Consider the following 26,679-nt stretch of genomic DNA (forward strand, 5'->3'; position numbering starts at 1 on the left):
TCCAATTTGGTGAGAAAGTTATATGCTGTGATTCCTGACTAATTAGAGCTTTGAAAGGAACGTGCTTCCCTCCAGCCATCCAAATTCCCATGAAAATTAGTATCAAAAACCATGTGCCTTGACAAATAAAAAGAGTACAGCCTTCAGTATGGATTATATCTCAACATAAAGAAAACCAAAGTCCTCACAACTGGACCAATGAGCAACATCATGATAAATGGAGAAAATACTGAAGTTAAGGGTCCACAATCAATGCCAGTGGAAAGATCAGTCAAGAAGTCAATGCATTGCATTGGGCACATTGCTGCGAAAGGCTGCTTTAAAGTTTTAAAAAGCAAAGACGTCACCTTGAGGACTAAGGTGTGCCCAACCCAAGCCATGATATTTTCAGTCACCTCATATGCGTGCTAAAGCTGGACAGTAAGGAAGACTGCAGAACTGATGCATTTAAACTGCGTTGTGAAGGATATTGAACATGCATGGGCTCTGCCAGGAGAATGAACAAAGCCATCTTGGCAGAACTGCAGCCAAAATCCTTCTCAGAAGAGAGGATGGTGAGACCTCATCTCTCAGACGTTGGTCATGTTGTCAGAAGGGGCCAGTCCCTGGAGAAGGACATCATGCTTGGTAAAGTAGAGGGTCGGCGAAAAAGGGGAAGGCCCTCAACAAGATGGACTGACGCAATAGCTGCAACAATGGGCTCAAGCACAACAACAGTTGTGAGGATGGCGCAAGACCAGGCAGTGTTTCATTTGTTGACAGGGGGTCGCTATGAGTTGGAACAGATTCAGCGGCACCTAACAACAACAGCGTTTGCCATGTATTTATATCCCTTCACAGTTGTACAGTTGTTAGCATTCCCACAAAACTGTGAAGTGTTAACCACCTTTCTTCTTCTTCTTCTTCTTCTTCTTCTTCTTCTTCATCCAGGGAAATGATATTGACCCTGAAGCAGTTAAAGGTGAAGTGTTAAAAGTTGGAAATAAGAGCTGTGAGAATATACACTCACAACCTGAAGCCGTTTTATGTACAGTGCCCAATGACTTGCTGAAATTGAACAGCGAGCTAAATATAGAGGTGGGATTCCTGTATTTCTCTCATGATGTAAATAAGAATACCAGTGTGATTATGTCACTCGCAGGCTCAAAATAAGTCATTAAAGCTCATTTGTGTGTTGCTTTGGCTTATCAACTCAGCCTCCATTTCTAGTTGTAATTTTAGAAATAGTGATACTGTAACTAGCTAGAATAGTCATTCTAGCTCCTTCCCTAGGACCCCTGGGTGGTGCAGACAGTTAACACACTCAGCTGCAAACCAAAGATATGTGGTTGGAGTCCACCCTAAGGTACCTCAAAAGAAAATTCTGGTGGTGGATTTGTTTTTGTTTTTTTAAAAAAAAAAAAAAAACACCAGAGGGTAGATCTCAAAAGTTGCTCCAACCACACCTTCTCTCCATCATGCTTCCCTCCAGCTAAAATTTGCCATAATTCTCAAGAGAGATAAGGACAAATCTAAGAGTGCCCCTCCCCTAGAAGGCCAAAACCAGTGTACTTCTGTCCTCCACCAAACCAAACAAAACTCACTGCTATCGAGTCAGATGCGACTCATACTGATTCCTCCTTGGGTTTCCAAGGCGATATCACTATGGAAGTAGATTGCCCAACCTTCCTTCTGAGGAGTGGCTGGTGGGTTTGAACCGCCAGTCTTCTGGTTAGCAGTCAAATGCCTTAGGCATTATGCCACCAGAGCTCCCAAACTCAAACACTGCCATCTAGTTGATTCCCACTCATAGCAACTTCAGGCAGTAAATCTTTATGGAGGCAGATTGCTCAGTCTTCCTTCAGCAGAGTGGCTGGTGGGTTTGAACTGCCAGCCTTCTGATTAGCAGTCAAATGCCTTAGGCACTACACCACCAGAGCTCCACAGTGATCACAAATGCATGGAACCTCATAAGTAATATAATATGCGTGCACTGGCCAAATTCAGTAAGAATTAAACTATTATATAGTAACTTCTTCAGCATAGACAGTTCAACCAGATAACCTAGAGCTGGAATGACTGAAATAGAGCCCAGGTGGTGTAGGTGGCTTATGATTGGCTGCTAACCTAAAGGTTGATGATCTGAGCCCACCCTGTAGTTCACAGAAGAAAGGCTCGGTGAACAGCTTCCGTGAAGATTACAGCCAAGAGAACCCTTTGGAACAGTAATGTTCTGGAGCAAGTGGGGTTTCCATGAATCAGAATTGAGTCAATGACAACCATGATTTTTAAAGGGCTCCTGAAGCCTTCTAGAAACTTAAGAAGTGGAAAGTGCAAAAACAATTAGAAAATCAAAGACTGCATCTTGGACTTCAGGAGAACCATAAATCCTAAAAGTTATAAAATGTTGTTCTCTGGGGAAAGGGACCCCAAAGATTTCTTCTAGGTATCAAAATGGAAGTAAAATATTCTGAGACCTTTTTATCCCATAATAGTATTATTACTTATTGGCTATGGGAAGTCTCTGTCCTCCCACACATACCCCAGGACAGAATTAACGTTGACTCTCTTTTTTACTGTTTGCTCATGTTTCTATGACATATATCACATTGTATTGTAACCAGTTACTTATGGGTCTGTTTCTCCTTTTATACTCCAGATCGAGACTGGGAACTGTTACTTATCTTTTACCCCTATAACCACTTGCTGTCAAGTAGATCCTGACTCATGGCAGCCCCATGTGTGTCAGAGTGAAACTGTGGTCCACAAGGTTTTCAATGGCTGGCTGATTTTTCCAAAGTAGATTGCCAGACCTTTCTTTCAAGGCACCTTTGGGTGGACTTGAACCTACAGCCTTTTGGTTAACAGCTGAGCATGTTAACCATTTGCACCTCCCGAGGACCTAAGGTCTAATTATTAATCCAAATGACTAGGTATGATACAATACCATAGACAAAACCAAAGTACTTTTGGATTTAGTACCCACTAATTATTGGAACAAGGAACTCTGGTGGTGCAGTGGTTAAAGCATTAGGCTGCTAACCAAAAGGTCGGCATTGCAAATCCACAAGCCACCCTGCAGGAAAAAGATGAAGCAGTCTGCCTCCGTACAGATTTACAGCCTTGGAATTCCTATGGGCAGTTCTACTCTGTCCTATAGGGTTCCTATGAGTCAAAATTGACTTGATGGCAGTAGGTTAACTAATGGAACACTGAAGCCCAGTTGAAGAGTTTCTTATTATTCTGAAGGAAGTTATGCTGCTTCTTGAAGGCTAATAACCAGGTAGTATGTTTTGGCACCAAGAGAACGTGACTAAGCCTCTGTGTTTTATTTTGTAACTAACTGTCATGGCTGAATTCTGACCTTTCATTATTTGCCATTTGTAGTGGAAGCAAGCAGTTTCTTCAACTGTCCTTGGAAAAGTAATAGTTCAACCAGATCAGAATTTCACAGGATTGATTGTTGGTGTTGTCTCCATATCGATAATACTCTTATCATTACTCGGGCTTTTCCTGTGGCTGAAAAAGAGAAAGCAAATTAAAGGTGCATTTTTATCTTCTTATTGCTTATTTTAAAAAGTTACCTGAAGAGTGTGGTCACTGAAGTGTAACACTGTTGGAGATGTGTGTGTGCTTTCTGACATGTGGTGCATAAAACCGTGAGGCCTTGACCCTGGGTCAAGGTCTGCTGAGACCCATGATAGCCAAGTCTTTAACGAGCTCTTTCTTTCTCTCTGTTTTAAGATCTGGGCAGTGAATTAGTTCGCTATGATGCAAGAGTACACACTCCTCATTTGGATAGGCTTGTAAGTGCCCGAAGTGTAAGCCCAACTACAGAAATGGTTTCAAATGAATCAGTAGACTACCGAGCTACTTTTCCGGAAGGTATATTTCAGTTTATTGTTCTGAGAAATACCTATACATACACCTCAGTGGGTTATGACATTGTTGTCTATTTTTCTGTTTTTTGCCTTCATATTTTTATAAAAATATAAAAGAAGTATTTACCTCTTCTTTGACCAAAGAAGGGTTTAAGTTGGCACAGACCTACATGGCTCAGTTTTAAATGGGCCCTTTTATATTATATTTTTAGAATCCTTGAGCTCTCTTCACACACACACACACAAAAGGTTCATTTTAAACTCATTTGAGCAAATGTAACTTGTTTATCATCTGAGGGCAATATTAAGAAATTGTGAAGCTCTTTTTGACAAACCAGGAAGAGTTACAATGCGAAACATATGTTCACCTAAATACAAATCGGCATTGCTAAATTTTTTACCTGTTGGACCCCAAACGTTTGCATTGCACCTTTAATACGCCTTCAAGCATTCTTAAGGAACTATTAGTACAAAACCTTTTGCCCACAACATTCCAGGACTTGAATACATTTTGAGCTTTATCCAAGAAAAACTTTCAATTATGCTGTTAAAAAGGGAAGGGAGAGAGGGTTGGCCAGTATCATCTGCTTTGCAAAACACAAGGCCAAATAATGGTCAGGTTAACAAGCATTTCACATTGTTTCATTTAATGTCTCTTGGTCAAAGCAAAATGTCTGCATTGTATCAGCTCCATTATCTGTAGAAGTTACAGGACATGAGTCAAGTACAAGCGTTTCCCTGGTTGAATATTTACCACTGGACAAATAAAATGAGTCACAGACAGTTGAGAATACTGGAAAAGTTAGAATCTGCTCATCAAAACAAGTGCAAGAGCAATGAGGCACTTAACATTTTAACTTTTTCAACACTTGTTGATGTTGTTGTTGTTAAGTGGCGTCAAGTCAGCCCCAACTCATAGCGACCCCTCCTTGGGTTTCCGAGGCGGTATCACTACAGAAGTAGGATAGCCCAACCTTCCTTCCGAGGAGTGGCTGGTGGGTTTGAACCGCCAGCCTTCTGGTGAGCAGTCAAGTGCCTTAGGCACTATGCTATCAGAGCACTGCTACTTATTTTTGTAAGTTTATGTTAGTGCTACAGGAATACGTGTTGTAAATACTGTCTTTGCCCACATACTCCATTTGCCTTTTAAAAACTGTACCCTTAAAAACATGGACCAATCAAATCCAGTCCTGAAATTTAGACCTGTTTATTACATCATATTCACATGTAGTAACTCTAAGGTAACTAAAATTCACAAATAATTTTTTTAAAAATCTTACCTAATTTTTTAACCTCTCGGCTCACCAAACTTCTCTCATCATTACTAAAACACTTGCGCTTCATTCTCTTTTCTATATGACCCTGCTCTCTAGAGACATGGAAAGGGGAAATAGGCCAAAGAGGGTCATCCAGAGAGAAGAGTGAGGAAAGCAGAGCAAGTGAAGAGGTGACTACACAGTGTCTCTCTTGACCTGCTAGGGACAGCCGTCTCCTCAGTCTTCTTTGTGTAAACTTCTCTGTGATGTTACACACACTGTTAGTGGTGATTGATTTGGGTGTGATTTTAATTCTGCTGAAGGTCAGTAGGACTTGCCATGCCACAAGACTTTTCTTGAGGCTCCCCAAGGATATTCTCCATCTTTGCATCATTGAGAATTTAGAGCCCTGATTTCCAGGTGCAAAGAACTGGAAAGTGACATGAAGTAGCTGAGGTTAGGTGACTCATTTGCATATGCAGTCCCTTGGGAAAGTTTTGGAGAACCTGACTCCTTGCGATTCAAGGAGCAGGCACCCAGCTAGGCCCCCTCCCTTTCTCACCCACCTAACATTTTCTGTTTTTACTTGACATTCTCTAGCCTTCATTTAAGGTTGCAACTCATGTATTTCCAGGTAATGCTCTGACAGTAGGCGGGGGGCCCAAATGATCTTGGTTAATCACTGTTGAGATTTACCGCCCTGGCCATGCTGATTTGTTATTAACCAAAATGCCCCCTGTGGAAACTACTAAAATGATTAGGGGGGCTAGAAATAATTGCAGTACCATCAGCTCCCTCTTTATGCCCCTGTCAAGTTCTTATTTCCCTGCTCATTTGCCAGCAAACAAATATTATCTGTTGAGGCCAATAGGTGCCTCTCCCGTGACACCCTCCACCTCCTCGTGTTGTGAACTGGTATATATCAATACCCTACCTAGTCTATCTTCTAGTTAGTTGCTGCTGCGATGGCCTTTCCTTGACAGCTATAGATTCCCAGTGAAAAGGGTGAAGCACATGGTGACTTCTCTGACCTCTTTGGTATCAATTCACCATCAGCACCACAGTTCCTTACCCATGGTGGAGATACCAGATCTTCAAGGAAATGAAAAAGGCTACTCCTTGTCAAAAGAAAACCTCACCTGCAACTCTTACACAACTAGGTTTAAAGAGCAATCTATAAAAGAGTGTCTGCCACTTTCCAAGTGCCCTTGGTGAAGCTATGGGGACATCACACTAACCCAGTTCTAACCTGCCTTCTCTAAACAGCAATACCATTATCCAGTACCATAACCACGCGTCGGAGAACTTCACACTATGGGAAAAGCTCTCAGTTCTAGAAATCTATCCATTATCTATTTCTAACCCTATCTATCTAGCTATCAACGTATGTATGTATATTTTACTGTGTATTTCTTTCCTTGGCTAAGAACCCATAAAGGTTTGAGCAATACTGATTAATTCCATTAATAGATCACTAGTCTCTCAAAGGGAGCTCTGGTGGCGTAGTGCCTGAGGCATTTGGCCACTAACCAGAAGGGCTGGCAGTTCAAACCTACCAGCCACTCCTCGGAAGGACGACTGGGCAATCTACTTCCGTAGAGATACCGCCTCGGAAACCCCAGGAGGGGTTGCTATGAGTCAGAACTGACTCGAAGGCAGTGAGTTGAGTGAGTCTCTCAAAAGGCCTCATTTTCATTTCTTATATTTGAGCTGTATTTTTGTGAGACAAGGCAGGTGTTTGCCCACTGTGCTGCTTCTCATTCTTAAGATTATACTTTATTCAAAGATAAACCTCAACCCTGAGTTTTACCTATTTAATAAAAAGTAAAACATAGAGGGTAAACACACTTCCAAAATGTTTAGTCTACCTAAAAAGGAAACTTACAAATATTTTTTAAAAACATTGTATATACAAGCCAGTCTGTTTTTCCCAACTTACTATCTTTTCATTAAACCAATTCCTCTGTAAAGGCTCTTCCTAGCCTTGTTCAGTGATGTAACCACCAGTTCCTTAATTTTAAAGTTGAGGCTTCGTTATTAATTCATCTCACTGCCCCTGTTGCAGTCCCCACTAAGTGAAGTCTCGGGATTGTTTTCTCGTAATCTCCCTTTACCTTGCAGACCAGTTTCCTAACTCATCTCAGAATGGATCATGCCGACAAGTGCAGTACCCTCTGACGGACCTGTCCCACATTCCATCTAGTGGGGACTCTGATATCTCCAGACCGTTACTGCAAAATGATGTGCACATTGACATCAGAGCTCTAAATCCAGAGCTGGTCCAGGCGGTGCAGCACGTAGTGATCGGGGCAAGCAGCCTGATTGTGCATTTCAATGAAGTCATAGGAAGAGGTAAGTTTCCACTCAGCCTTTTGTTAAATACGGTTTCCCGGTAAGCATTTTATCTTCTCCCTTTGCAGATTAGGAATTTAGACAATGGCAATGATAACACCCAAACTCAATTTCTGTTCCACAGGAATGCAGCACTGCAAAGCCTAGTCTTCCACACATATTAGGAATAAATCACATTCCCTTCTCATCTTTTTTACAATGGCAACTCTAATTTCTTGAAAAGTGCCACGTGCTCCCTTTTAAAAATCATTCGTTTAAATTCCAGCGTTTTCCCTTGTATCTCTCTCTAGTCTCTCTTTACCCTGAGAACAGTGGCTGAGTCTGCAGTACTGGTTTATAGCATTTGTGCACTGCTGGACAGCATCAGAAGATGGGGAATTTATAGCATTCCCATGATCTGAAGCAGCATCTATCATCTCTACAAAGCAGTCTCATTTCTCCACGCAGGGAGAAATGGCTATTTGTAATAAGGCCTCCAGGGCAGCAGGAACAGCTAGCATAAACAGTATTTGAGGAAATATTTAGCAAGAAAAGAAACGAACCAGAAGGGAAAGCCGTGGCTGGGAAATAAATGAACTCCACTTTTCCCTGGTTTTTCTAAAAAGCTTTTACCTTTTACTGCCTGGCCTCTGATCCCTTTTATTCAGTGAGTGCTGGCAGGAGTGGCACAGCGCCTGCTAGCATGATGCTCAAGAAGCCGATGGCACCATTTGCCTTCTCTCGACACCAGGCCTCTCATTTTCCTGTGGTCACAGCCACACATCCCCCCAGCACATGCTCCAGATCTCAACCTTTCACATGCTCCTCCTTTACTATACAGGGTCACTGTTAACAAACATGTTTCTATGTCTGACATCAGAATAATATATAGATCCATCACCAGCCTATAAATCCCAGTAATTGCACCAATTTTAGGGTGTGTGACCTCACTAACTACATTCTAATTCTACACTTATAAAATTCGAATTTCTGTCGTAACCATGAAAGGTGCAGCGATGACAATTATTCCTTAATGATTCTGTTCTTAGAAATATTAACTCTTATTTATTTGCATGTTTTTGCCCAGTAGAATGTGGCACTCGAGCAGAGGTCTCATTATATTCATCTCACATTACAAAAGGGGCACTCAGTGCTTGACACACTATCCCAGGCACTCGGAGAGTCAGCTGGCTGGCTGATTGGCTGGATAAATGAATGACTGACTTTAACAGCTATCAGACATTTGGCACCTCTGAAGAAAATTATTACCACTGAGTAAAAGGCTGTCATTGGGAAAGTGATGAGGCTAAAGCCAGCGAGAACTAGATGAAATGAGTCAGAATGAATTTGCTTCTTTTGGGCAACTGCCTTTCAGTTTCTGCCAACCTGGATTACATATTAATCAGTGACTAATGGGGGAAATCCTTATTCTGTGATGCTAATCTTATTTCTAGTAGTAACATACTTTTATTTCACCTCAGTTTATTGGAATATAGGGAGTTTACTTTCTTATGTTTCTTCATTTGAGTAAAACTTTACTTTCATATTTAAGAGTTATTATTTGATCCTTAAAAATAATAAATTTTTTTATGAGACAGCTGTCTTTGTTTTTAGGGGTTCCACTATAGTTGGATATTTTATAACATTAGTCTTTAACAGTAGTCATATCACCTGCATTTTTTACCATGTGTTAAATAATAACATTGCTTATATCATTAGGTGATGTGTGTAATCATCTACATACAGTCAGAAACACACACATATACACACACAGTTGAAGTCTTAATCAAAAGTATTAAAAAAAAAAAAAAAAGTACTTTCTTCCTTACAGAATATTGAAGGAAATGGAGATTATAAAGAGCTTAATCAGTAAGCGTTGCATATTTAAATGGTTAAGCGCTAGAGTACAAGACGAAAGGTTGGTTGTTCGAACCCACTCAGAGCCACTTCGGAAGCCAGATCTATGACCTCCTTCCAAAAGGTCAAAACCTTGGAAACCCTGTGGAATCTGTACGCTGTATGGAAAATGAATTTGCTCTGTAAACTTTCATACAGATCACAATTAAAAAAAAAAAAAACATCTCTGGAGTACAGTTTTACTCTGCATACCTGTGGTCTCCAAGAATTAGAATGGACTCCATAGCAACTAACAACAACAACTTAAAGTGTTACGACATGTATCTCTACAATGGAATATTGATTCAGCCATTAAGAAAAAAGAAGTTTCGATATATGCTACAACATGAATAAATCTGGAAAACATGCTTAGTGAAATAATTCAGACACAGAAGGGCAAATAGTGTATGATCCCACTTATATGGAGTATCTAGAAGAGGCAGACTCATACAGACAGAAGTTTGTTCATGGTTCCCAGGGGCTGAGGGAGGAGCACGGAGGCAGTTATTGCTGAAGGTACAAAGTATGTGTGCTGGGGGATGAAAAACATAGATAGTGGTGATGGTTGCACAATGTGGTGAATGTAATTCATGTCACTGAATTGTACCTTTTAAAATGGCAAGTTTTTATTATGTGTATTTTACTACAATATATTTTTTAAAAAGAAAAATAGTACAACACTAACCTGCTACCCTCTTTCACATAGGGCATTTTGGGTGTGTTTATCATGGGACTTTGTTGGACAATGATGACAAGAAAATTCACTGCGCTGTGAAATCCTTGAATAGTAAGTGACATTTTATTTTAACAGTGGACACTTCTGTGGTTTACAAACTAATAAGCAGTTTATAATAAAATGTCAATTTACACTTTCCCTTGAGAAAAGCTCAGCCCCTACTGGAATTATGGGTCTAATCCTGAAAACTTGTTTGACCTAAACTCTTAATGAAATAATGCCTCTGAAATGATCCTTCAGAGCCCTCAGTAGTACGGGTGGAGAAAAAGGAGGTTTGGAGATGAGCAAAGTATCATTTAATGTGTTTGGCTTATAGTATTTGTTTTGCACATGACATTTCTGGAAACTATTGGAAGCATGTTGGCACATACAGTAGCAATGACTCATTTTACCCAAGGCATTGCTATAATTGTTTTTTAACCACAACCCCCATTAAAAAGATAAAAAAATAAAGAGGAGAAAAATATGTTGGCAGAAAATTGGAAAATAGTAAGTGTGGTGATACCTAATTTATCCACATTTTTGGAGAATGAGGTATGCCACATAAATGAACTTCCTGAATGCCGAAAGCTTACTCCCTTTTAATGCTGAAATATATTTTCTTAATTGTAGCTATAATTGAGAAAATCTTTTTCTTTAAGGAATTTCATTCTCTTTTAAGAAAGGGAATGGTTCCAAACATAAAGTAAGTCTTTACTGATGACCCAGAGCTATAACTGTGGCCATCAATTACTGTGTTGTACAACCCAATGGACTCCATTCACTAGCCTTTTCCTGCCTCCACCTATGCCGAAAGTCTCCCATGTCAAGTCAGTGCACTTGCTTCTCCCACCATTTCTAAATGTCTGCTTATAATTTGCAGCAGCCTAAAAATGCTAATCAATTACATACAAGTTTGTGTAACTTGGAATTAATGAGGTTTAAATATACAAGTGGACAATGTCCCCTGCAAGACACATCATTGCAGATTGGTTCAGCCTTTCTTTATATAAACCTCCATGCTGAATTCTATTCTACGTGATTGATATTGTTGGAAATCTGACCACAAGGTAATTAAAGGGACCGTCTGTATGAAATCTAACTACAAACTCTGATGGATTAACTAAGATTATCAATAAATTTGCTTTAAGAAAGAATAGCACTCTGCCAGTTATGCTCAGGAGAGCCCTAACACTGAGAAATCTCTCTCCTCTCTGTGCCTGGTCTATGTCAATATCTACTTAGTCTGTATGGATCTCTAGTGGCTTTTCCAGGTCTCAAAATACACTGCATGTGTAAAAGAATACCAACACTATTACTATCATCAGAGAGATTCTGGTCAGAATAAGAATTTTAAAATAGTTGGCTCTCCCTCAGTGGTGACTAGAGTCAATCCCCAGGTATTACTATCTAGAAACAATTTTAACAAAAAAAAAAATCTATTTAGATACCATATGTTAATAAGTCATCAAATTCTCCTAATCGAGGGGTTGGCAAACTATTACCCACTGCCTATTTTCACAAATTAAGTTTACTGGGCAAAACTGTGTATTATCCAAGATTGCTTTCATACTAAAACGACAGAGTTTGGTTTAAAAAAAAAAAAAAAAACTGCCATCAAGTTGATTCTGACGCATAGCAACCCTGTAGGACAGAGTAAAACTGCCCCAGAGGGTTTCCAAGGCTGTAAAACTTTACAGAAGCGGACAGCCTCATCTTTCTCCCACAGAGCAGCTGATGGGTTTGAACCACTGACTTTTCTGTTAGCAGTTTAGCACTTAACCACCACGCCACCAAAGTTGAGTAGTTGCAACAAAGATTGTATAGCCCACAAAGCCAAAAAATATTTACTCTCTGGCTTTTTACAGAAAAGGTTTTACCTAAACAATTGATGCAGAAGTGGACTGACCTGCTTCCCTATCCCTTTTCTGTGTTGGACAAGGTATGGTTCTGTATGAGACAATCTGATGTTGGACTCTTAATGGAGATGGGTGTAGGTGGTGACCTGAAAGGCACAGTGCAGGGTGACATCATTCACTCAGATGTACTGTAAAAAGACACTGTGAAGATGAGGTCTCAGGATAATATTTAGCCTCATGGCTTTGTGTCATCATGGAGTTAATGTCTCTGCCTCCGGCTTTCTCAGGGATCACTGACATAGGAGAAGTTTCCCAGTTTCTGACTGAGGGAATCATCATGAAAGACTTCAGCCATCCCAATGTTCTCTCGCTCTTGGGAATCTGCCTTCGAACTGAAGGGTCTCCTCTGGTGGTCCTACCATACATGAAACATGGCGATCTTCGAAATTTCATCAGAAATGAGACACACGTAAGTATATTACCAGTTGCTGACTGGTGAACTAGCTGGAAATTTACCAGCCAGCCTTTCAAAGTATGTGTGTCTTGGACTTTTGCAAAAGCTTTTAGCCATTGACACGTGAAAGTTGCCATAGTTGAAAGGTCTGGAGGCTGAGTCTATTCACTTGTACTTTAAAATCCTCTTTCCTAGTGGGAAAATAGGGATATACCTTGATGGAGGCACCTGTCCTGCATGCAGCCTTGCTCTGCCTTAGAGGTACATACAGTCATCTTTGGGTGAGTGCCTGCTATGTGCCAGAAACTGAGTGCAGCGCAGGAAAAACAGAGACAGAGCCAGCCTCAGCGCACATGAAATTTTAACTCTAGAAGTGAGGACATTGAACCGTTAATTACAAATGAGCCATTTACTGTTCCTCAGACTTGCTGTGTACTCTCCCACCTCAGGACCTGTGTACCTGGTGCTCCCTCTGCCCGAAACACTCTTCCGGCAAATGTCCACTTACCTCATCTCCTTCAGCTCTTTTACCTAATGGCAACTTCACATTGAGGCTTTCTTGACTCATTTAAAATTGCAAGTGACCCATCCCACCCCCAGGCCTTCACTGTATCTCTTCCTTGCTTTATTTTCTCCAACACACTTCCTCTCAGTTGATAACACTAGGCCTGCACACTACAGTACTGTGATCACAGGCCGATGTAAAGTGTGATGAGTCCAAATCGAGATGTGCTGTAATATATAACATCCTAGATTTTTGAATATTTAGTATTAAAAGAGAAGGTAAACTATATAATGAATAATTGTTTATATTGCTTACATGTTGACATGTAATTTTTTAGATATGGTGGGGTGAAAAATAGATGATGAAAATTAATTTCATCTGTTTCTTTTTACTTTTTTTTTATGTGGGTACTAGAAAATTTTAATTTACCCGGGTGGTTGCATTATATTTCTATTGGGGTTGCTATGAGTCGGGTCTGATTCGACAGCACATAACAACAACAGTGCTATACTAGACAACAAACAAATAATAACTCTAACAGTATATGTATGTAGGTATCTATGTCTGTGTGTATGCACATCATCCCATTCAAATGCAGGCTTATGAGAGTGGAGATGTTTGTGTGTTTGGCTCACTTTTGTAGCTCCAGTAGCTCAAATACTCTTCAGTGTATAGGCCATCAGTACATACTTATTTGTTCAATGCCTGAGCTTAGTGTTATAGAAGAGGTTCTTGGGCTCTTGCAAGCAGATTTCTTAGTGACATTTCTACCAGGCTCTAAAGGGTGAACAAGCCTTGGCTGGGCCAGGGAGTGTAGAGGGAGAAGCCCCCAGAACTGTAGTCAGGGAGGCCTCAAGCTTTTTCTTGGCCCTACTGGATAGGTCTCTGTGGGAGTTAACGGATGTGCTTTGCTCTTGATCAGAAACAACATTATAAACATGGAGTCAAGTTTCTCAGGGAAAATGCACTATAGAAATATAAGGACATATTTTGTGCTCAGCTAGAAGTCTTCACATTATCCGCAGCAGTGGATTTTTGCAGATAAGGCAAGTTACAGAGCACAGAACTGCCCTGACGAGCCCCACGCTCTCCCGCTTTGCCTCTCGCCATTATCCAGTAGGCCGATTTGTTTAGATATGCTAGTTCTCTGCTTTTGGAAGCAAGTCTTATTCCCCAGGGTTAAAGCCTGATAGAGAGTTCCTGCTATCCAGTCCCATGCCTTTCACAACCCAGGAGTGGACACCAGCAAGCAGCACTAACTTGGTGCTTGTGGCCATCAAGTCCCCCCCTCTCCCCCAGAGCAGAACACCACTGGGTCCTGTGCCATCCCCGTGATCGGCTGTGGACTGCCCTGCTGTGACCCCTGGGACTTTCACTGGCTGGTTTTTTGAAGTACATTGCCACACCCTTCTTCCTTGACCATCTTAGTCTAGAAGCTCCACTGAAACCTGTTCCACATCATCACAGTACCCACTGACAGACAGGTGGTGGCTGCGCAGGCAGTGTAATGGCCAGGAATTAAACCCGGGTCCCCCACACAGCAGTCAGGAATTCTGCCCCTAAGACACCAAGCCCTCAGCACTAACACACATGTGCTCCAAGGGAAGCTTGGAACACGAGGAACTGGCCTCTCTACACACTGTGTGCATTGAGCGAGGCACAGCCCTTCTTGCGTGACCCATGGTCTGTATCTCTGCTTCTTGAGTTCACAGGCTCTACAGTGACTGCTAACGAAGAGACCCTGTATTCCTGACGCCACAGTGGTGTCTATGCGATGTCAGACATCATGCTTATTATTGCTGGAGGCAGTGCTATGTCCATCCAGTTTTATGGCTGGCATTTGTGGAGACTGGGATTCCTGTTCTCTGTATGGGTCCTGGCCACTGGAGTTGTGGGCTGATACTTCAGCACCTGTAGGAGGGCTACTGTGGATTTCCATGTCCTGCCAATCAATGTGATTACTGTCTCTACAGTGTGAGCTTTGGAGACTAACAGACCGGAATTAAAATCCTGTCTCTACCACTTACCATCTCTGTGGTTTTGGACAATTAGTTTTTGTCTGGAAAATGAAACCAGTAATACCTACCTTACAGGAATGGACAAGGAGTAGCCATAATATATAAAAATATCTAGCCTTGGGCTTTGCGTACAATAACCAACCAGCCGCCGTTGAGTCGATGCCAACCAGTTGCAACACCATATGTGTCAAAGTAGAAGCTGCATAGGATTTCCAATGGCTGACTTTTCAGATGGCGATCACCAGGTCTTTCTTCCACAGCACTTCTGAGTGGACTCAAACCACCAACCTTCCAAGTAGCAACCGAGTTCATTAACCATTTGCATCACCCTGGGGCTCTTTGCATACCAGGAGCTCTGGTAGCATAGTGCCTAAGGCACTTGACTGCTCACCAGAAGGCTGGCGGTTCAAACCCACCAGCCACTCCTTGGAAGGAAGGTTGGGCAATCCTACTTCCGTAGTGATACTGCCTCAGAAACCCAAGGAGGGGTCTCTATGAGTCGGGGCCGACTCGATGGCACATAACAACAACAACAACATCCACCCAGTTACAGTCGTGTTGATTCCAAGTCATGTGCTCCGTAAGGTTGTCAAAGGCTGATTTTTCAGATGTAAGTCACAGGCCTTTCTTCCAGTGCATCTCTGGGTGCATCAGGTATTTAATAAATGGTTGCTGTTGTCAAAAGAAAATAGGTGCTCTGATGGCACAGTGCCAAAGACATTTGACTGCTAACCAGAAGGTCAGCAGTTCAAACCCACCCACCACTTCACAGAAGGAAGACCAGGCAATCTACTTCTGTAAAGATTTACCACCTCAGAGACCCAGTGGGGGGGGTCATTATAAGTCGGAGTCAACTCGATGGCAATGGGTTATTAAAGGAAGGAGCTCTGGTTGTGTAGTGATTAAAGCATTCAGCTGCTAACCAGAAGGTTAGCGGTTCGAATCCGCCAACCACTCCACAGGAGAAAGATGAGGCAGTCTCCTTCTGTGAAGATTTATATCCTTGGAAACCTTATGGGGGTCACTGTGAGTTAGAATCAACTGAAGCAATGAGTTTGGTTTTGAGGGTTATCAAAACAGGCACGAGTTATTAGACAAAATAATTCTTATAAACATTTCAGAATTCTGAGATAAACATTAGAACAGTATGTGCTTAGTTTATGCCTTTCCAACTCCCTTTGATTGCAGAACCCAACTGTGAAAGATCTTATTGGCTTTGGTCTTCAAGTAGCCAAGGGCATGAAATACCTTGCAAGCAAAAAGTTTGTTCACAGAGACTTGGCGGCAAGAAACTGTATGTAAGTATAAAAATCTCTGTGCCCATAGCCCAAATTAAGTGACAAAGAGGAATCTGTTTCCCAGTGTTCCATGCTAGTAGGAGTGTTTTTTTCTCTTCTTACGCAAAAGTCCTTTATTTCCGTTACAATTTTAAATTGATGTGTAAGCTCTGGGAATGTGGGCGGAGCTTTCAGACTTCATCAAACAGAGACTTTAAAAGGGATTCTCCACAGGGGGTCTCAGCCAGCTGCTGTCTACTTTTGCTTTTCTTGGTCATTCTCCCTAGCAGTCCCCAATGTTGTGGTTTCACACTGCATTAGTGTTTGGGAGGGAAAATTTGATCTTCAACATTTTACAGTGAAAAAGAGAGGGTTGGTAACACAAATACCAATATATTGTAACTTCCCAAGAGTGGATTTGGCAAGTCAGCCTGCCTAAGCCCTACCAAAAATGGTATTTGGGAATGAATATACAAAGAACTTTATTTGTGTCTGGCTGCCTGGGCTGTATAATACAACAGTCAACAGTTTGTAATTGATTCAGTGCTTTCCCTTGCGTGGTGCTGATTCATGACTTACGGTATGTGTGAATGAAGCACTGTGCTGTTAATTTCCTACCTTGGTTGTGGGCAAAGGTAACATGGAAGCCTGCTTAAACAAAAGAGGCAAGCCCTCAAGAGAGGAAATTGATGTTTGTTGATCCTTGCTGTTTCTCTGACATGCTTTACCTCAGTGATGGAATATAGAAATTTTATGTCCTAGCCTAGCCAATGAGGAGCCCCGGTGGTTGCAAGGGTTAAGCACTCAGCTGCTAACCAAAAGGTCTACCTTTCAAACCCACCAGCTGTTGTGTGTGTGTGTGTGTGGTGGGGGGAAATCTGGCAATTTGCTTCTGTAAAGATTTCAGCCTTGGAAACCCTTGGGGCAGTTCTATTCTGTTTTTTGGGGATCACTATGAGTCAAAATTGACACAACAGCACACAAGAGCCTAGCCAATCACAGAATGAAAAAGGTAAGCTGACAGCCTCCTGCCATGTCTCTCCCCACACAACGGGGTAGTCAGTTGGCATACTCTATTTCACAACCACAAGAAAGCTAGGAGGGGAGCCAGTTTCACAGTTTCTCCAGGTCTACATTAAAGCATAGAAGGTTTTCTTGCTTCAGGTCATTGATCATCCCTTTCCTGGGCCTGTTGAATTTGTAATGTAAATGTCAAGCACTTTATTCAGGAATTCCATTGTAATTTATTGTTAGCCAATAGAGACCAGATGAAGTACTCCTTTCAGAAGTTATGGATTTCACACTTATTAAAACCCATCGATATTTAGAATTGCTGTAAATTTCTTTATTTCAACCACCAGTAATAATTTTTGTTGTTTCTGCAGGCTGGATGAAAAATTCACCGTCAAAGTTGCTGATTTTGGTCTCGCCCGGGATGTGTATGATAAAGAATACTATAGTGTGCACAACAAAACTGGTGCAAAGCTGCCCGTGAAGTGGATGGCATTAGAGAGCCTGCAGACTCAGAAGTTCACCACCAAGTCAGATGTGGTAATGTGCTGGTCATCCCTGACCTTCTCTTGTACTCACACTGCTGTTAGCTTTCACAGAGTCAGTGCCTGACTCATGGCCACCCGTGCATATTGGAAGGGACACTGCCCAGTCCTGTGTCATCCCCACCGTCGGTTGAGGATTGGACCATCGCGATCCATAGGGTTTTCAGTAGCAAAGTACTAAGTCTTTCTTCCTACTCAGTCTTAGTATGGAAGCTCCTCTGAAACCTAGGCAGCATCATAACAACACTTACAAACCTCCACTGACAGACGGGGGTGGCTGCACTTGAGGTGCATTGCTGGGAATTGAACCTGGTTCTCCCACATGAAGGCAAGAATTCTACCTCTGAACTACCACTGCCTCCACTCTCTGTCATATTCAACCTCAGTTGGAAAAAAAGTCAATACCGCTAATTTCGGTTTTCTTTGCACATAAAAATGAACTTTGTTGTCCAGCAGGTATCCATTGTATGTTTTCATAAATGCATTCATTTATTCAAAAACATGTGTCAAGTGGAGCACCATGCTGCATCTTTAAGAAGCCCAGGGCTGAACCAGGTGTGAACCTTGTCCTCCAAGAGCTTTGGCTTCTCCGCGAAGAGAAGACATGACCATCGATAATTATACCCAAAGTGGACCAGGGTTAACTATGCCCCTCGTAGACCAATGGCAGCAGGAATTCCAGCTGGTGGAATCCGGAAGGCAGTGCTGAGGCAGACTGTGGTGAAGGCGATTATCCTAGCACCTTACTAGAAGAGCACCTTCTTTATCTACAAAGCCAGCCTCCTCTCGCAGCCTGAGCTTCAGAAGATGTACCTGAGCACTGAGGGAGGAGGAGGACAGCCACCTAGTCACCCTTATACTTTGTAGAGGAGGCCACGTTTAAATGGGCCTTAAAAGATTGAAGGATTGGGCAGCTGCGAGGATGAGAGGGGGAATGTAATGAGGAATACCAATCCAGGTGAGGCAGAGGGCCAAGAAAACGTAATGTCTTTGATGTTCTATGGAAATGATAAGTAGAGGAAGCTCACTGCCATTGAGTCAGATCCGACTCATTGTGACCCCTCCTTGGGTTTCCAAGGCAGTATCTCTACGGAAGTAGATTGCCCAAGCTTCCTTCTGAGGAGTGGCTGGTGGGTTTGAACCGCCATCCTTCTGGTGAGCAGTCAAGTGCCTTAGGCACTATGCTACCAGAGCTCCTGCAGAGGGAAGTTATAAGAAATAAAAATGTATTCATACTAAAATTTTTCTTCCAGACTTTACCATAGAGGTCCTTGAAACAACACAATAAGGAGTCTGAAATTTATTTTCTGACAGGTGGAAACATTGAAGTGTAATCAGATGAGATCACATCTTTCCTTGTTCTGTGAAATGATTTCAGAAGAGTGGAGGCAGGAAGACCAATCAGGAGATGAAATGAGAGGGAGAAGAGCTTGAATTAATATTGAATTGTGAGAACGGAGAGGAAGAGATGGGAAGAGAGGCATGTCAGAGGCAGAATCAGCAATGGGTTAACAGAGGTCACGAATGAGCAGAGTGATAGCCTGTATAATAACAACTGTGTGAAGCATAGAAGCAACGGCGAGTTTAGGAGAAAAAAATACCTTGAACCTTAAATATACTGAGTTTGACCTGAGAGTGGAACATCCAGGCAGAGAGGTCCAGCGGGCAACTGAGAATGTAAAAGAGGTCACAGCTGAAAATACACAGTTGAGAGCCCAAAAGCAATTGTTTAGTAGAACTTACATATGTGAAATGAGGGAAGAAGAGAATTTGAAAGGACAGAGGAGTAAGCAGAGAAGTAGAAGACCGAAGAGAAGAGAGTATTCATGAAAGCCAGAAGGGGAATGTGCTGGTTCCCTAGTGATGCTCTGACAAGAATATACCACACATGGGATGGCCTTAACAAGCAGGAGTTTATTCTTACAATTTGAAGGCTTTAAGTCCAAGTTCAAAGTGCCAGATTCTAGGGACTGGGTGAAAGCCCTTCAACCTTGGGGTGCAGCTCTGCCCCCTGCTCCCAGCCCACTGGAGCTAGAGGCTTTTCTTCACTTAGAAGAAGCAGCTGCTGGCTGCTGAGGCTGCAAAGCCCGAGGTTGCAAGTAATGCTAAAAGCACAGTCCCGATGTTACCAAACCACACGGCAGGCCATTAACTTAAGTCCATTGTAAGTCCCAAGGTCAGCAGAGCATAGCAGGCTGGTGAGCAACCACATGGCTACATGCAGGGTCCAAGTGTGCCAAATGCTAGAGACCATTCCCAAGGCTTCTCCTTTATATACAGGAAGCAGACCACATCCTAAAGTCAGCTACTTAGCTGCTTGTGGTAGATCCCACCATGGAGTTGATTGCCAGTCTCCTCATGGGGAATAACTACCACCAGCTGCCCAGCCACTCAACCAGGCCCAGCCAAGTTGACACACAAACATAATTACCAAAGGGAGAAAGTTTCAGGAAGAAATGGAATGGCCAGTAGGTTCCACTGCTACTACTAATTACTCAAGAAGGGTTTTGGAAGCTGGGAAACTTGAATGATTCACAGATCTAGAGTGTGCTGGGTGTTGAGTGAAATGAAGAGTAATCAATTCTAATCACATGTATAAGTCCAGAGGACTGTGATGTCTAGAGGTAGAGGCAACATTGATATTTCTGGATTAGAGGCAAAAGAGTAAACAAAGTGGGCAGAAACAATGTTAATGGATGGCATGAACTTCAAGATAAAAGAGTTGGCAGCTCTTGAGAAATGACAGGGAGACGAGGATCCGAGTGTGGTACTGGAAAGCAAGAAGATGTCCTCTCACCCTCCTCCCAGTGAGTCAGAGGAAGAAGGGGGAAGGGTGGCCTCTATTGCTACGTGTTTCAAAGAAGCTGTTGTCTTCAAGTGAAAGTTAAGTTTCAGTTCTGGTGAGGAGGTGGAGGAAAGAAACATCATAGAGTAAGCTGAGGGTGAATGGAAGTCTGTTTTCAATAAATAAGTGTGCTGCAGGAGATGGTGGAGGAATGGGGCTTGAGGATGGTGAGAATAAGAGAAGAGAAGATGATTGCTCATATTGTTGTTATGTGCCATCAACATAGTACAGCTAATATCTGGAATCAGACAAAGAGATGGAAGTAGTAGTTGTTAGAGAGGTAGGGGACTTAGTGATGGTGGCAGATGAAGTCACAGACAGGAAAGAATTAACCCATCCTCAAAAAAATTCTGTTCGTTCACACTTGATTCCTAGTCTCCTTTTAAGAAACAGAGCCAACCCTTACAACTCAATAATAAGAAGACAAACAACCCAATTAAAAAAAAAAAAAGAATAGACATTTTATCAAAGAGATGCATGAATAGCTAGTAATAAGCACATGAAAAGATGTTAGTCAATAAAGAAATGAAAACCTGTATCCACAACAAGACTTGTACTTGAGTGATGGCAGCAGTATTATTCATAACAGCCAAAAACTAGAAGGAATGCAAGTGTCCATCAGCTGGTGAATGGCTGAGCAAACTGTATATCCATACAATGGACTAATAACGTTGGGCAATATAAAAGAACTGCTGACGCTTGCCACAGCATGGATAAATCTCAGAAACTCTATGTTGAGTGAAAGGTAGCAAAGTCAAAAGATTACATATTGAATGATTCCATTTATGAAAAGAAGCAAAACTACAGAGACAGAGAACAGATCAGTGATTGTTTCGGACTGGGGGTGGGATTGACGACAAAAGGGCATAGGAAAACTTTCTGGGCTGTTGGAAGTGATCTAAAACTGGATTGTAATAATAACTGCACAACTGCATAAATATACTAAAAATAATCAGCTATACACTTAGAACCAGAGGATCTTATGGTATATAAACTATATCTTAGCCAAACTGTTTGGAAAAAAAGGGCCGGGGGAGAAACAGCCTGATAAAAATGTGGGTGTTTGAGGCAACAGTTGGAAGAGATTTTTGACACATGCCTCATACACACATATGCCCTATCCCCACCTCCCCACAAACCCACTGCAGCCCCAAGACCTAGCAGCATCCCTAGCTTCTCCCTAGCAGCAGTCAGTCCAACACTGGGCTGGAAATTTACGCAGGCTTCTGCAGATCTGGAAGTGCTATTTCTCTCTTCCTATCATTGAAAGACATCATACTGTACTCCATAGAGGGGAGCCTCGGTAATCCATACACAGTGCTGCTTTGGCAAATGATCATTGATTGCATGGATAAATTTGCATCAGGTTTCATTTCCATAAGAGCCCAATCTTTTGAATGCTGACTTGGAGCATTTCCAAAAGCACGTAATAAGCTGTAGGTAGGTTAAGACCTACAAGTAAAAACTTGCCTGTTTGTATATAGGTCTACTTTCTTGCAAATGCCCAGGTGCACTTTCGCTAAAGCGTAAATACTCTTTTAAGCCCCTTCAAATACAGTTGGAGTGTCACTACATTTGAAATTACTCTCACCCTGTATTGTACAGGGTTTCACATTTAGTACAGATGCTTTCATTGAAATCAGTGTTGACTTCTCAGTTGCTGGATCCAGCTGGCTATGCTCTCCTCATCCTGTTTCAACATTCTACAGCATTTAACACTGTTGACCACCCCATCCTTCTTGAAATCTCCTTCTCTTTTGGTTTCTGGGACACTGACCATCTGGTTTTCCTCCTTACTGTGTTTTCTTTACCCTTGACTGGATTGTCTTCCTTCTCTCACCTTCTACATATAGCTGTCCCCAGGACTTTTGTCTTCAAAGTCCTCCCTCAACATTTGCAACCATTCCCATCAGCAGTCACCTTTGAGTCTTTCTACCTGGACTTTTTTCATCATTAGCATAAATTTACCATGTCCAAAGCCAGAGTCTTTGCTGCTAAACCAGCAATTCCTCACGTCTGTATTTCTATTAATGGCATCACCATTATGTTTACCTATGTAGTTTACTAGTTTACTAGTATGTAGTTTACCTACACTTTACCCTTTTTAGTGCACATTCCTGCAGATTCTGACAAACACACACCGTTGTGCAACCACTACCACAATCAGGATATAGGACAGTTCCGTCATCCCAGAAAATGTCCCGTGTCCCTATGTAGTCAGCCCCCACCCTGTCCCCAGCCCCAGACAACCACTGATCCCTTTTCTATCTCTATAGTTTTACCTTTACTAGAATGCCATATAAATGGAGTCATACGATAAGTAGCACTTTCAGTCTGACTTTTTTCACGTAGGAGCTCTGGTGGCATAGTGCCTAAGGCATTTGACTGCTAACCAGAAGGCTGGCAGTTCAAACCCACCAGCCACTCCTCGGAAGGAAGGTTGGGCAATCTACTTCCGCAGTGATACCACCTTGGAAATCCAAGAAGAGGTCACTATGAGTTGGATCCGACTCAACACCAGTGCATCGCATTGCGTTTTTTCACATAGCATAATGCATTTGAGGGTCATCGATGTTGTTGAAAGTCACTCTGGTGGCACAGTGGTTAAGGCATTCAACTGCTAACCAGAAGGTCAGCAATTCAAACCCACCAGTCACTTCCTGATAGATTAGGCAGTCTGCTTCTGTAAAGGTTTACTGCCTATGGAGCAGACCTACTCTGTCCTTTAGGGTCACTATGAGCCTGAATCAGGAGCTCTGGTAGCATAGTGCGTAAGGCACTTGACTGCTAACCAGAAGGCTGGCGGTTCAAACCCACCAGCCACTCCTTGGAAGGAAGATGGGGCAATCTACTTCTGTAGTGATACTGCCTCAGAAACCCAAGGAGGGGTCTCTATGAGTCGGGTCAGACTCGATGGCACATAACAACAACAACATGAGCCTGAATCAACTTGATGGCAGTGGGTAGTGGTGATGATGTTGTTGAAGGTATCAGTAGTTCCTTTTTTTTTTAATTGCCAAGTATTATGGCATATGATCAAGAACCGATGGTATTAAAGGAAGAAGTCGAAGCTACACTGAAGGAATTGGTGAAAAACAAGGTTCCAGGAATTGATGGGATACCCATTGAGATAGTTCAATAAATGGGTGCTGTGAGGGAGACACTCACTCAGCTATGCCAGGAGATTTGGAAGACAGCTACTTGGCCAGCTGACTGGAAGAGATCCATGTTTGTACCCATTACAAAGAAAGGTGATCGCACAGAATGTGTAAATTATCAAACAATATCATTAATAGAGCACACAAGTAAAATATTACTGAAGATAATTTTTAAAAAGTTGCAGCAATATATTGATAGAGAACATCCAGAAACGCAAGTTGAATTCAAAAGAGGACGTGGAATGAGGGATATCATTGCTGATGTCAGATGTTTCTTGGCTCAAAGCAAGGAACACCAGAAAGATGTTTACTTGTGTTTTATTGACTATGCAAAAGTGTTCAATTGTGTGCATCATAACCAATTGTGGATAACATTGAGAAGACTGGAAATTCCAGAACACTTGATTGTACTTATGAGGAACCTATACATAGACTAGGAGGCTGTTGTTCAAACTGAATAGGGGGACATTGCATGGTTGAAAATAAAGAAGTGAATCAGGGTTGTATCCTTTCACCATGTTTATTCAACTTGTACACTGAGCAAATAATCCAAATAATCTGAGAAGTTAGACTATATGAAGAAGAATGTGGCATCAGGATTGGAGGAAGAGTCGTTAACAACCTGAGATACACTGACGACACAACATTGCTGCCTGAGAGTGAGGATGACTTGAAACACTTACTGATGAAGATTTAAGTCTGCAGTATGGATTACATCTCAATATAAAGAAAACAAAAATCCTCACAACTGGACCAATAAGCAGCATCACGATAAATGGAGAAAAGATTGAAGTTGTCAAAGAATTCACATTGCTTGGTTCTACAATCAACGCCAACGGAAGCAGCAGTTAGGACATCAGACAACATGTAACACTGGGCAAATCGGCTGCAAAAGACCACTTTCAAGTGCTGAAGAGCAAAGATGTCTCCTTGAGGACTAAGATGCTCCTAACACAACCCAGGGTATTTTCAGTCTTCTCTTATGCATATGAAAGCTGGACAGTGAATAAGGAAGACCAAAGAAGAGTCAATGCTTTTGAGTTGTGGTGTTGACAAAGAATGCTGAAAGTACCTACTCACGGCCGTTGAGTCCTTTCCGACTCATAGCGGTCCTTCTTGGGTTTCCGAGGTGGTATCTCTATGGAAGTAGATTGCGTAATCTTCCTCCCACGGAGTGGCTGGTGGATTTGAACCTCCAGCCTTCTGGTTAGCAGTCAGATGCCTTAAGCACTATACCACCAGAGCTCCTGCTGAAAGTACCGTGGACTGTTAACTAACAAATCTGTCCTGAAGAAGTGCAGCCATTATGCTCCTTAGAAGTAAGAATGGCCAGACTTCATCTCACCTACTTTGGTCATGTTGTAAGAAAAGACCTTTCCCTGGAGAAGGATATCAAGCTTGGTAAAGTGGAGGGTCAACAAAAGAGGGGAAGGCCCTCAACAAGATGGATTGACACAGTGGCTACAATGATGGGCTCAGGTATAGCGGGATCGTGGAGCTAGCACACAACCGGGCAGTGTCTCATTCTGCTGTGCATAGGGTTGCTGTGAGTCAGAGACAACTTGACGGCACCTAACAACAACAACAATATTCCATTGTACGATGTACCACTTTTTGTTTATCCATGATATTTAGGTTCTTTCCAGTGTAGGCAATACCAATAAAACTGTGTAACATCGTAAAGGATTTTTTATGAATGTAAGTTTTTACTTTTCTTGGGTAAATACATAGGAATAGGGTTATGGGGTCATAAGAAAAGTTTATGAGAAACTGCCAAACTGTATTCCCAGATGGTTGTGTCATTTTGTATTGCAGTTATTTGACATCCCCAGCAGCACTTGGTATGCTCACTGTTTTGGGTTGTTAACCACTATAATAAGTTGTAGCGGTCTCTCATTTTCTTTCTGATCATTTCCCTAGTGACTAATGATGTTAAGCATCTTTTCATGTACTTATTTGCCATTATTATATTTCCTTTAGTGAAATATCTGTTCAGAACTTTTGCTCATTTTAAAAAATGTTTCTAGTTGGTTATCTAATTTTTTTTTTAATTGAGTTTTTCTTATTGATTTTTTAGAGTTCTTTATATATTGTAGTTACAGGTATTTATTATCAGATACATGTGTTTGCAAATATTTCTAGCCTGTGGCTTGCATTTTCATTATTTAACAGTGTGTTTCAGAGAGCAGTTTTTAATTTTGTTCAATATTTTATCAGTTTGTCAGTTCATTTTTCTTTGTGATCCTAGTTTTGATATCATATTTCCGTTGACCCACTCTTAAATGCTCATATCTGGCTGTCACCATTCCTCACTTGCCTCAGCAGCAACAGCAGCCCTTCTTATCACTTTGTCCAGCCTTAATGACGTCTCACAATGACTAACTGGTTTGACCTTCATCTTTGGTAAAGTTAGTCAGGCAGAGATTCCACAGATGAGCTAACCGCTGATGCTCAGATGTCCAATGACTTAACTGTGTCACACAGTAAGTGTGAATGGCAGAGCCATGTCTTGAAACTGAAATTACCCTCTCATCGTTCCTAATGCATTTACATTGTACCCCTTCCTTCTTAGACACACACACACACACACACACACAGACTCTCCAGCCTCTCCTTTTTGTCAGCATCATTCCTCTTTGCTGCCCTCTCCCTCCACCATCCTGTCAGCCAGAAGCTGCTAAGAGGCATTTGGGATGCAGTCAGCACAGCATCTTTCCTGGAACTGCCTCTCATCTCTACTGTCCCATAAGCCTTCTGACTCTACTTACACCCAGTTATTACCCAAGTCCTATAAATGCTCTGAAATTTACCCAGCTTTGCTCTCTCTTCTGTGAATCTGTCTCCAGACAGAGTTAATTAAGCGCAGGCTAGGGCCCACCCGCCACTCCTCGGAAGGAAGGTTGGGCAATCCTACTTCCGTAGTGATACTGCCTCGGAAACCCAAGGAGG

At 42.0% G+C, this 26,679-nt stretch overlaps 1 protein-coding gene across 1 annotated transcript in view; it reads left to right on the forward strand.

Annotated features, from left to right (window-relative positions):
- Positions 1–26,679, forward strand: part of MET (MET proto-oncogene, receptor tyrosine kinase) — a 108,014-nt gene that overhangs the window by 76,180 nt on the left and 5,155 nt on the right. The window contains exons 11-18 of the mRNA XM_007954499.2: positions 931–1,077; positions 3,367–3,523; positions 3,724–3,864; positions 7,238–7,468; positions 10,050–10,130; positions 12,205–12,386; positions 16,083–16,192; positions 17,557–17,722. Of these exons, the coding sequence (XP_007952690.1) occupies positions 931–1,077; positions 3,367–3,523; positions 3,724–3,864; positions 7,238–7,468; positions 10,050–10,130; positions 12,205–12,386; positions 16,083–16,192; positions 17,557–17,722 (1,215 nt within the window). The remainder of the gene's footprint in view (positions 1–930; positions 1,078–3,366; positions 3,524–3,723; positions 3,865–7,237; positions 7,469–10,049; positions 10,131–12,204; positions 12,387–16,082; positions 16,193–17,556; positions 17,723–26,679) is intronic.

The sequence above is a fragment of the Orycteropus afer genome, unplaced genomic scaffold (assembly GCF_000298275.1).
Source record: "Orycteropus afer afer isolate SDZICR_OR568_19922 unplaced genomic scaffold, OryAfe1.0 scaffold00462, whole genome shotgun sequence".
NCBI classification, from domain to species: Eukaryota; Metazoa; Chordata; class Mammalia; order Tubulidentata; family Orycteropodidae; genus Orycteropus; species Orycteropus afer.